Source organism: Phaenicophaeus curvirostris, chromosome 14, assembly GCF_032191515.1.
Source record: "Phaenicophaeus curvirostris isolate KB17595 chromosome 14, BPBGC_Pcur_1.0, whole genome shotgun sequence".
Classification (NCBI taxonomy): Eukaryota; Metazoa; Chordata; class Aves; order Cuculiformes; family Cuculidae; genus Phaenicophaeus; species Phaenicophaeus curvirostris.
In genome coordinates, this window is record NC_091405.1 from 5,890,036 (window position 1) to 5,901,302 (window position 11,267).

Consider the following 11,267-nt stretch of genomic DNA (forward strand, 5'->3'; position numbering starts at 1 on the left):
GGTTTATTTGTGGCTTTTTATGGGACTTGCTCATTTTAACAACAGTCCAGTCACACAAACTGGGAGGGAAGGGGCAGATGTCCCAACAGACAGCACCTGGGCTGCCATTCCCAGGCTCCCTGACACCCCTAGGTCACCACCCTCAGCTTCCCCACCCACCCTTTGTCCCTTAGACTACCACTCCTGGGCTCCCCATTGCCCCCCGCCACCCCTAGGTCACCACCCCCAGCCTCCCCATCACCCCTGGGCTGCCACCCTCCGCCTCCCTGCTGCCTCTTGGACCCCAGGCCGTCATCCCCAGGCTCCCCATCACCCATCGGCCCCTGCCAACGTCACCTCACCCGGGCTCCCCACCAGCATGAGGTGGCCACATTCAGCCACCATCACACCTGGGCCATCATCCTCAGCCTCCCCCCCACCTCTTGACCCTTAGGTCATCACTCCCAGGCTCCCCACTGCCCTCAGGGCTACGACCACCAGGCTCCCCATCACCCCTGGGCCACCACCCCTTAGCCTCCTCATCACTCCTTGGCCCACAAGTCATAGAATCATAGAATAACCAGGTTGGAAGAGACCCACTGGATCATCGAGTCCAACCATTCCCATCAATCACTAAACCATGCCCCTTAGCACCTCGTCCACCCGTGCCTTAAACATCTCCAGGGAAGGTGACTCAACCCCTTCCCTGGGCAGCCTCTGCCAGTGCCCAACGACCCTTTCTGTGAAAAATTTTTTCCTAATGTCCAGCCTGAACCTCCCCTGGCGGAGCTTGAGGCCATTCCCTCTCATCCTGTCCCCTGTCACTTGGGAGAAGAGCCCAGCTCCCTCCTCGCCACAACCTCCTTTCAGGGAGTTGGAGAGAGCAATGAGGTCTCCCCTCTCTCAGCTGCTCCTCTTGTTCTCCAGCCCCCTCACCAGCTTTGTTGCTCCTCTCTGGACTCTCTCTAGAGCCTCAACATCCTTCTTGTGGTGAGGGGCCCAGAACTGAACACAGGATTCGAGGAGCGGTCTCACCAGTGCCGAGTCCAGAGGGAGAAGAACCTCCCTGGACCTGCTGGCCACGCCATTTCTGATCCAAGCCAAGATGCCATTGGCCTTCTTGGCCACCCCCGGTGCTCCCCACCACCCCTAGGCCATCACCCTCAGCTTCTTCATCACCCCTGGGCCACCATCCCCTGCCTCCCCATCACCCCCGGGCTGTCACCCTCGGCCTCCCTTACACCTGTCGGCCCCTAGGCTGCCCCCCCCGGGGTCCCCATCGTCCCCCACCCCTAGGTCGCCACCATCAGGCCCCCCACCAGCCCTAGGTGGCCACATGCAGTCTCTGCGTCACCCCTGGATCATCATCCTCGGCCTCCTAGTCCCGTTTCACCCCCACCACCTCTCGGCCCCTAGGTCACCACTCCCAAGCTCCCCACTGCCCCCGGGGCCACCCCCGGGCGGTCACCCTCGGCCTCCCTCCCACCTGCTGGTCCCCAGGCCGTCACCCCCGGGGTCCCTATTGCCCCCCACCGCCCCTAGGCGGCCTATTCAGCCTCCGTGTCACCCCTGGACCATCATCCTCGGCCTCCTCACACTCCTTGGCGCCCAGGCCGCCCCACCCTCAGGCCGCCATCCCCGGGCTCCCCCCGGGCTCCCCGCGGCCCCCGCCGCTCCGCGCTCACCGCCCGCCCGAGCGCCCTGTTGGCCGCGCGCCCCTCGCGCGCTTCTATTGGGCCGCGGGGGGGGGGGGGCGTCCCCGCGCGCTGATTGGCCACCAGGCCCGTCAGTCATGGAGGGCGGAGGGGCGGGGCCCGCCCGCACTGGCCCAACCCGCGGGGGGCGGGGCGAGCGCCGGGCCCCGCGCGCGCCCATTGGCGGAGCCGCCGCGGCGCCCGGAGGAGCGGGAGAGCGAGCCCCTTCGAACGGGCCCGGGACCCCGCGCGCCAGCGCCCCCGGCTGGCTGCGCGCTTCCGACCGGGGAACCGTGGCAGGGTGCCCTCTCCTGCCGAGGGACGCTGCCAGCACAGCCTCTCTCCCCAGAGAGCCACGACAGGGCGCCCTCTGCCCACAAAGAACTGTAGTAGGTTGACCTCCTCCACCAGGGAGCCATGGCAGGGTGCCCTCTCCCAGTAGGAAACCATGACAGGGTGCCCTCTCCCACCAGGGAGCCGTGGCAGGGTGCCCTCTCCAATAGGGAGCCATGACAGGGTGCCCTCTCCCACCAGGAGCCATGGCAGGGTGCCTTCTCCCAACAGGGAGGCATGGTAGGATGCCCTCTCCCACCAGGAGCCGTGGCAGGGTGCCCTTTCCCCACAAAGAGCTGTAGTATGTTGCCTTCACCCCACAGGAAACCATGACAGGGTGCCCTCTTCCCCCGAAGGGCTGTAGTAGGATGCCCTCTCCCAATAGGGAACCGTGTCAGGGTGCTCTCTCTCCCCCCAGAGAGCCATGCCAGGGTGCCATCTCCCAGTAAGGAACCATGACAGGGTGCCCTCTCCCCTAAAGAGCTTTAGCAGGGTGCCCTATCCCCACAAAGATCTGTAGTAGGTTGTCCTCTCCCAATAGGGAACCATGAACTGGGGGTGCTCAGCCTGGAGAAGAGGAGGCTGAGGGGAGACCTCATTGCTCTCTACAACTCCCTGAAAGGAGGTTGTGGAGAGGAGGGAGCTGGGCTCTTCTCCCAAGTGACAGGGGACAGGACGAGAGGGAATGGCCTCAAGCTCCACCAGGGGAGGTTCAGACTTGACATGAGGAAAAAATATTTAATGGAAAGGGTCATTGGGCACTGGCAGAGGCTGCCCAGGGAGGGGGTTGAGTCACCTTCCCTGGAGGTGTTTAAGGGACGGGTGGACGAGGTGCTGGGGGCCATGGTTTGGTGATTGATGGGAATGGTTGGACTCGATGATCCAGTGGGTCCCTTCCAACCTAGTTATTCTATGATTCTATGGCAGGATGCCTTCTTCCACCAGGAAACCATGGTAGGGTGTCCCCTCCCCCCGGAGTACCCTCTCCCTCCAGCCCCCTGAGCTGAGCCTGGGCACGGCCCCTCGCAGGGGTGACATGACAGTCTCAGTGCGCACAAACAACTACACGTGTATTGAAGGCTCAGTCTCGGCAGCGGCGAGGAAGCAGGATGGTGGCACGCTGTGACCTGTAGGACAAAGGCCCGCTGCGTTCCCTTGTTTTCCAAGGCACCTGGCTGGTTTTTGTCCCCCGAGCCGGTTTCATGCAGTTAACCTCCCTGGTTTCTGTTTTTCTCCAACTCAGCCAGTGAGTCCACAATCTCTGCAAAACATACGGATGGCATTAACCAAAACAGAATATTTGTTGTAGACTCTTTCTCATTCCCCTGATGAGAAGATAGCATTCCCTCACTGATAAAAATCGGGACATGAAGTCCCTCTCTCCTCAGGTCAGCATGACTGGGCAGATGTTGGTTGGGGACAGCCTGGAGCAGTGACCCCAGCCCAAAAAGAAGCAGCCGTTTGTGTGGAGGGATGCTTAGAAACGGTCGTGAGAAGACATCCTTCCAGCCTAGCACCTTACAGGCACGGCTGCGCTTTGGATTACAGTAATAAAGGCAAGCTGTATCCTCAGCGTGGCTCTGCCAACATCGCTGATGACTTTTTGTTGTTCCCACTTGAGCTGAGGCAATTCCTTGCAGCTGGGTCTGACAGGGGAGCTGCTGCGGGGAGAGGGAGGTGCAGAGATCATAGAATGGTTTGAGTTGGAAGGGACCTTAAGGATCATCTAATTCCAACCCCCTTGCTATGGGCAGGGACACCTCCCACTGCATCAGGTTGCTCAAAGCCTCATCCAAACTGGCCTTGGACACCTCCAGGGATGGGGCAGCCACAGCTCCCCTGGGCAACCTGGGCCAGGGCCTCACTGCTCTCATTGCGAATAAATTCTTCCTGATGTCTCAATCTGCCTCTCTCCAGTTTATACCTGTTGCCCTTAGTCCTATCGCTACATGCCTTTATAAGAAGTCCCTCCCCAGCTTTCTTGTAGGCCCCTTTTATGGTACAAATCAGGAGCTGGGTGGTTTCTTAAGCAGTCTCCCTGTCTTTTGTATATAAACCATCTCCGTGGGATGGGGCAAGTGAGTTTGAAGGAAGATTCTACCCTTGAAGACATGAACTGAGCGAAGGGTAGAATCTCTGTGCCTTCAATGGAAAGGTTCCTCTATCTTTTCCTGCTGTTTTTATTAAATCTTCTGATGGAGACCAGTTATTTGTCTGCCTGGACCCAGACCTGCTTTAAAGGTGGTGAAATCTTCCCTACCGAAGAGCAATTCTCAAGATTCAATTTATTTCTCACGGCCCAAGGCAGGAAGTGTTCCTGCACCGCATCCTTTCATAGAATCATAGAATCATAGAATAACCAGGTTGGAAGAGACCCACCAGATCATCGAGTCCAACCATTCCTATCAAACACTTCATGCTCCTCCAGTTTACAGGACCTGAGCGGGGATTAATCCACACACCCCTGCTCCCAGTTCAGGGCTTGTTGAGAGCAAAATCTTACTCTTCTGTGATGCCAGATGAACAGCTGGGTGATTAGTGTCAAGGCATGGATAAACGTTAACTGTAGGAAACCCCAAACTAGGAGAAAGAGAGGTCTATCTAAGGGTTTGTTAGCATAAGGATGTAGGTTGAGGACTGATCCCCAAACACAAAGCCAGACAAACTCATACAGAAAATAAGGAGCAAACTGCCCCCTGCAGCAGATGATTGAGGGCTATGAGTGGCCTGAGGAGCAGGGAGCAGGACGCTTACCCTCAGCAGAAGGGCGCTGAGAAGGGTCAAAGGCTCGGCATTGGTCAATGACCTCCCGCAGATCTGCAGGACAATCTTCCCCAACAGGGTCCAGGTAATGGTGGCCGCAGATTTTCTCTGTGATCTCCTGGGGCGTGCAGCCTAGAAAACACCCGCGCAGAAGCATCAGGACAGGGCTCTGCTGCCACAGGAGGGTGCTGGGGAGGAAACAGGGTGCGAAGCCATGCCAAGAGCCTTCCTGCAGCCTATGGTATGGAGAAGCCAGCAGAGAAGCCACTCTGTGTCTCCAGACCGTGTCTACAATGAACCCCAGATGCTTGGCCTGACTCTGTTGGGCTCCAGTAGAGCAAGGAGACGATTTTATGCTTCAATACACAGGAACATTAAATAGAGACAAAAATTACTAGCATGCTTGTGGTTTAAGCATGGGTCTGAAATACTTCACTGTCCCAGGAGAAGCCGTGAGGCTGTTGTGCAGAGCCAGGTGCACCAGGCACTGCCAGCGGGACCCTCACGCTGCAGGATGCTCTGGGAAGGAAGGAGCAGGGAGCATCCAATGCCAGCCGGCAGCCGCCCCGGGCCGTGAGGCTGTTACATGGGGGATGTGATAATTCTGTCTCACCTTCAAATGGGATTTTGGAAGTTGCAATCTCCCACAGCACGATTCCGAAGCTGGAAGGAGACAAGGAAGAGTTTTAGCATCAATTCTACCCGCTTCTACCCCTTCCTAACAGAGGGGGCTGCTGGGCTGTGCCAACTGCAAACGGTTGCTTGTGTCCGATTAAACTTGACCCTCTCCCACAGCTCAACAGCCACTCCGAGAGACATCTGCCTGCCTGTGGACACCTCCCCTCAGGAGGGACAGACACACCTGTATATTTCACAGGGTCTCTTGTAGGGGCAATTGTTGTCTTTCAAGTTCTCAGGGGCGACATAAGCCAACATAGAGACTTGCTTCCAATTCTTCTTGACTTTCCTCTTGATGGATGACTCTGTTTCACACAGCTCAAATCCCGATAGCTGGTTGAGAGAATGAGAGAAAGAAAGAGGGAGAAGTGGTAGAAATGCAGTCTGTAGAAGCCTGTGGTGCGACTCAGAAATGCTCGCTTAGGTGATAGAGATAATGAGGAGCTGAGATGTTAAGCATCTAAGGTGACAGGGGACGTGACCCTCCCTGAGGTGTTATTCTGGACCATCATCATTCCCTTTGGTGTTAGGAGGGGAAGACATCCACAAAAAAGTGTAAAACTCCCCAAAGCTTCTCCAAGCGTGGCCCTTACCTTCACACAGTAATCCCCGGCCACCAGGAACTTGCTACTGCAGATGCAGCCGTGAAGTCGGGACTTCTCCCCTGTCTGGTGCAACCTGCAATGAGACAGAACCAACAGCAACATAAGCTGATGATGGAACCATCCTCACCTCAGGGCTCCCTCCTGCTGTGTAAGGGATGGACTGACAAGCACCCACAGAAGTCAGCACCTCTCTACTTGTCTTCATGGACCAACCCTGCCCAGCCGACCTTTCCAGCAGCTGCTGGAAGAGCCACTGTGGGCAAAGTAACGAGCCTTGTGGAGGAGCAGGATCTATAAGGACAACTGGCTGCCAGGGGAGGTTCAGGCTGGACATTAGGAAAAATTTTTTCACGGAAAGAGTCATTGGGCACTGGAACAGCTGCCCAGGGAGGGAGTTGAGTCACCTTCCCTGGAGGTGTTTAAGGGACGGGTGGACGAGGTGCTGAGGGACATGGTTTAGTGATTGATAGGGATGGTTGGACTCGATGATCCGGTGGGTCTTTTCCAACCTGGTGATTCTGTGATTATATGATTCTGTAGTGCTACTGGAGCTGCCCTATGGGAATGGGGAAGGAAGGATTTCTCCCTCCCAGGCTTGAAGCCAGATGTAGGGGCAGTGACCGGGGGAGATGGGCAATACTGATCTAAACCTATTGCCTAACTCCTCACCAGCCTCCCCGAGGGGGTGGATATGGTGCCCAACCGCTGCTTACTGAGAGATACGCGGAAGCTGAGCAGGGTTTGCGGATCGTCAGATGGACTTACTGATTGAGGCAGGAGCTCACCTGTAAAGGCCTCTGGCAGCTCCCAGGGCCATCCGAATGCGGACGTCCCAGGACAGATGCCGTTGCTTGGTGAGCACATCCCGCAGCGTCCCGTGCTTGCAGTACTCCATGACTATGGAGAAGCAGGGGCTCCCGTCTGCAAGGCAAAACCTTGAGCGTCCCTCCTCATGCCACCTCTTGGGAGGGGACCACGACAACCTGTCTGCCGCCGGCTAGCACTGGGGGCAGGCAGGGGATGGAAAGGGCGACGATGTGACACCCCCTACCTTTCTCCTCAATGCAGATCCCGTACATGCGTAGGATGTTTGGAGACTCGAACTTTTTCAGGGTCTGAATCTCCTTCTCAAAGATGTCTCTCACCTTCCTGCAGAAAGGTACAGCCTGGTGAGGTCCACAGAGCAAGGCACGGCGTGGCACCACACCACCCCCCTTCCGGGCTGCCCCGTGTCTCTTCCACCCAGGACAACTCACGCTGGGTCTGTGGTCAACGGCCTCTTGAAGGTTTTGATGGCAACAGGGTATTTGAGGTACTCGCCCTTGTAGAGGTCGTAGCTCTCGGTGTCCTGCAGGTGTCTGTGGAAGGTGAGCTGGTCCCGATCAATCTCAGTGATGTCTTCTCTCTTACCAACATTGACCTTCTTCAAGCCTGCTCCCACCAAGGGCCAGGAGGGAACGAGGGACACGTTAGGCAGGGCTCAGTGGGGAAAACACACAGTGAACAAGGTGCTGAGACGTGCAACGCTGACTTACAGTCCATCACGCGCACAATTTTGTTCAGCTCGCTTTGCATCCAGTCTACCTTGCTCTCCATACATTGCCTGTCAATGTAGATCTCCTCAGACATGTCTTCAGGCTCCTCAGTACCTGCAAAGAGAAATGTGCAGACGTGGAGCAGCAGGATGAATGTGTGGGGCTGACGTGGTTAGCTTTTCTTGTGGTTTACACGTGTCTTTGGCTCTCCTTGGTGGTGGCCATCAAGGCAAAGCTGGGCAGTAGCTAGGGAGAGGGTGCCAACCGCTGGTTTCTGGGGAAAAGGGTTTGCTAAACGCACACTTACATGCGATCACCTGGTCCAAGAAAGCCCTGTCATCTCTCCAGTCCTCAGCATCCTGCCTGCGACAGGTCTTTTCATGGAAAGCCTCAAGGAAAATCTGCTTCTGCTCTGCCTGCAGCAGGAGTGACAGCCCCTGGGCAATGTCCTCCAGGCTCTCGTTCACCCAGACGAACTCCTCGCTGGTGCTGTGGGCTCGCAGGAGCTTCTGGATCCAGCTAGTCTGACTGTATTTCGTCACCAGTTTCTGGGCTTCCCACAGCGCCTGGAGCAGCTTCTTCAGCAGCTCCTCTTCGTGGTGGGAGATGTGCTTCGACGGCTGAGCCTGGAGGATCCTCACGGGCTCCAGCAGGATCTGGATGCGCTCTACGAGGCGCTGGCACTGATGCTTACAGCACTTCACCTGCTCAAATTGGCTGTAGATGGCCTGGGCCACGGAGAAGACCCTCTCCACAATGTCCATGCTTGCAGGGAAGAGCTGGGCCACCAAGGACGTGGGCTGGAGACGTCTGGTAGAGGTGAGCCTTGGGCAGCGATCGGAGATCAGTCAGATGCCTCTGTTCCACGCCTTCCACCCTGAGGAACAGCCTTAACATAGCACACGCCCCTCCAGGTCCCCTCCAGCCCCTTTGATCTCCTCCAGCTGCTTCGCTCTCTCTGATTTCCCCACGCTGTGACCACTCAAACAGACCAAAGTGGGCACCCGCAGGGATGTCAGTGGCAGCAGCGTCAGCACATCTCGCTACGCATTAGCAAGAGATGTTCTAGCTTGGTTTATGAAAATTGATTTAGAGTTAGCCACATCCACAGAGCTCACACACAGGTGAGCAGGGACAGCGATGGTCCAAGGAGCATCCCTCAGGCACTGTTCCTGCACCACCCCGAGGTCCTGCCTGCAGAGCCCACGGCGTCGACTATAAAGATCCATTTTCATTTCTAGCTGATGTCTCTCTCTGTTATCTCCCATCTAATAAGAGCTTCCACCCCTTCACAGCCCTGGTGTCCCCAACTTCTCCATATTTTCTCCTGTAACCCTGCGTTGCCTGCTTAATATCTTTCTCAGCATCCCTGCAGGGATGGTCCCTGCTCCCCAGCCCGGCTCCAGGCAGCAGGGACAGCGAACGGAGTGAGCAGCCGCCCCTGGGCTGTGGATGCAGCACTGACAGAGGGATGCTGAGCTACGGAAAGGAAACAGAAACGCACCCAGAAACAAGCTGCAGCCGCTCTCCCTTCCTCTTCAGGTTCTCCCCAGCATGTCTCCCAGGGAAGAAGCTCGTTTGCTGAGAAAGCAGCTTGCTTTCTCTTGTCCCGCTCTGCTCGGCTGCGGGTGCGGACTGGAGGGGCATGGCAGAGGCAGCATGGATTTATAGGGTGCTTTCCCCAGCCCTGCTCCTGCAAGCAGCGGAAAGGCCATTGTGCAACCTGCCGTGGCTTCCCACACTGCCCCGGACACCCTTCTCAGAAAGCTGCTTGGGGTGGCGGAGAAAGGGGCCAGGCAGGCTGCACACCCCTGTGGGTTTTCCTCAGCGGAAGAAGGAAATTCCTGTGAGAAGCACAGTAGGAATCATAGAATCCCTAGGTTTGGAAAGACTTTTGAGATCATCGAGACCAACTGGACCTGTCCACCACTAAACCATATCCCGAAGCACCTCATCTACCTGTCTTTTAAACGCCTCCAGGGATGGTGACTCAACCACCCCCCTGGGCAGCTTCCGCTGGTGCTTGAGAAACCTTTCGGTGAAGAAGTTTTTCCTAATGCCCAATCTGAACCTTCCTTGATGCAGCTTGAGGCCATTCTGTCTCATCCTAGCACCTGTGAGAAGAGACCAGCACCCACCTCTCTACAATCTGCTTTCAGGGAGCTGTAGATCATGATAAGGTCTCCCCTCAGCCTCTTCTCCAGGCTAAATAACCCAAATTCCCTCACCTGTTCCTCATAAGACTCGTTCTCCAGCCCCTTCCCCAGATTCGTTGCTCTCCCCGGGACAAGCTCCAGGATTTCAATGTCTTTCTAGTAGTGAGGGGCCCAAAACTGAACACAGGATTCGAGGAAGAAGTGGACGGGGGCTGTATCACTTCATACTGACATCTGCTGCTATTTTGAGAATCCCATCCCCTTCTGCTGTGCCACTAGCACTGTCCAACCTCAGTGTCAGCTCAGGGCTGAGCAGCAAGGACCCTCCAGAGCACCCCGGTCCTGCACGAGGCACACTGAGCCCTCGCAGCCTTATTCTCCCCTCCCCACCTCTGCAACCCCCTGCTGGAAATGTCGCTTGGCCTCTGCCAGGAGGGCAGGAAGCTTTGCAAGTGACTTCGTCAGAGGCCAGGCTGATTTTGGGAACTGCGGGGCAGCACGTGATGCCATTGCCCAACTTCGGAGAAGCCAGCAGCAGGAGCCCAGGGTCAGGCAAGTTTGTTGTGGTTAGAATCGTAGAATAGCAGCATCATTCAATTCAGAAAAGACTTCTAAGATCATCTAGTCCCATCGTCACCCCAACACTGTGTCAGCTAAACCACGTCCTGAAGCGCCACGTCTGCATTTTTTTTGAACACCACCAGGGACGGAGACTCCATTTTTCCTAATATCCAATCTAAACCTCCCCTGGCACAACTTGAGGCCATTTCGTCTCATCCTATCACCTGTTACTTGGGAGAAGAGCCCAGCACCCACCTCGCTACAGCCTCCTTTCTGCAAGCTGCAGAGATCCATGAGGTCTCCCCTCAGCCTCCTCTTCTCCAGGCTGAACAGCCCCAGGTCCCTCAGCTGCTCCCCAGAGCCCCTGGGCTCCAGCCCCTTCCCCAGCTCTGTTCCTTTTCTCTGGACACGCTCCCGCCCCTCAATGTCCTTCTTTTAGCAAGGGGCCCAAACTGAACACAGGATTTGAGGCGCAGCGTCACCAGTGCCGAGCACAGGGGGACGATCCCCTCCCTACTCCTGCTGGCCACACTGTGGCTGATCCAAACCAGGATGTTGTTGGCCTTCTTGAACATCTGGCCATCTGAACATCTGGCTCACGTTCAGCCACTGTCACCCAGCGCCCCCAGGTCCTTTCCTGCCCAGCAGCTTTCCAGCCGCTCTTCCCAAGCCTGGAGCTGCATGGGGTTGCTGTGACCCAAGTGCAGAACCCAGCACTGAATCTTGCTGAACCCCATCCCAACGACCTCAGCCCATGGATCCACCCTGTCCAGGTCCCTCAGCAGAGCCTCCTGCCCTCAGGCAGATCAACACTCCTGCCCAACTTGGTGTCATCTGCAAACTGACTGAGAGATAACTTGATCCCTTTGTCCAGATCATGGATAATGACGGTAAACAGAACTGGCCAGATCCCAGAACCCTGGGAACACCACTTGAGACCGGCTGCCAACTGGATTTAACTGT

The 11,267-nt window shown here is 56.6% G+C and overlaps 2 protein-coding genes across 3 annotated transcripts in view; one reads left to right on the forward strand and one right to left on the reverse strand.

Moving 5' to 3' along the window:
* Positions 1–1,742: 1,742 nt before the first annotated feature.
* AMFR (autocrine motility factor receptor) overlaps positions 1,743–11,267 on the forward strand; it is a 414,702-nt gene continuing 405,177 nt past the window's right edge. The window contains exon 1 of the mRNA XM_069868690.1: positions 1,743–1,748. The gene's annotated coding sequence lies outside the window, so the exon portion shown is untranslated. The remainder of the gene's footprint in view (positions 1,749–11,267) is intronic.
* On the reverse strand, positions 2,725–9,210 carry MLKL (mixed lineage kinase domain like pseudokinase). 2 transcript variants are annotated; one of them, XM_069868696.1, is made up of 11 exons: positions 9,092–9,210; positions 7,895–8,443; positions 7,588–7,701; positions 7,309–7,483; positions 7,104–7,201; positions 6,838–6,973; positions 6,041–6,125; positions 5,632–5,780; positions 5,383–5,432; positions 4,761–4,901; positions 2,725–3,267 (listed from the first exon to the last, which is right to left on the reverse strand). In XM_069868696.1, exons 2-11 carry the CDS (start codon positions 8,349–8,351, stop codon positions 3,215–3,217), a joined length of 1,458 nt encoding a protein of 485 aa, XP_069724797.1. In that variant the 5' UTR covers positions 8,352–8,443; positions 9,092–9,210; the 3' UTR covers positions 2,725–3,214. The 2 variants fall into 2 exon arrangements, with proteins under 2 accessions (XP_069724797.1, XP_069724796.1); XM_069868695.1 differs by having other exon boundaries at positions 7,895–8,464.

Coding starts and splice junctions, on each gene's coding strand:
- MLKL (XM_069868696.1), bottom strand. CDS start 8,351: ATGGACATTGTGGAGAGGGTCTTCTCCGTGGCCCAGGCCATCTACAGC. Junction 7,202..7,308: donor CCGTTGACCACAGACCCAGC/GTGAGTTGTCCT, acceptor ACCTTTCTGCAG/GAAGGTGAGAGACATCTTTG. Junction 5,781..6,040: donor CCGGGGATTACTGTGTGAAG/GTAAGGGCCACG, acceptor TCTCTCAACCAG/CTATCGGGATTTGAGCTGTG.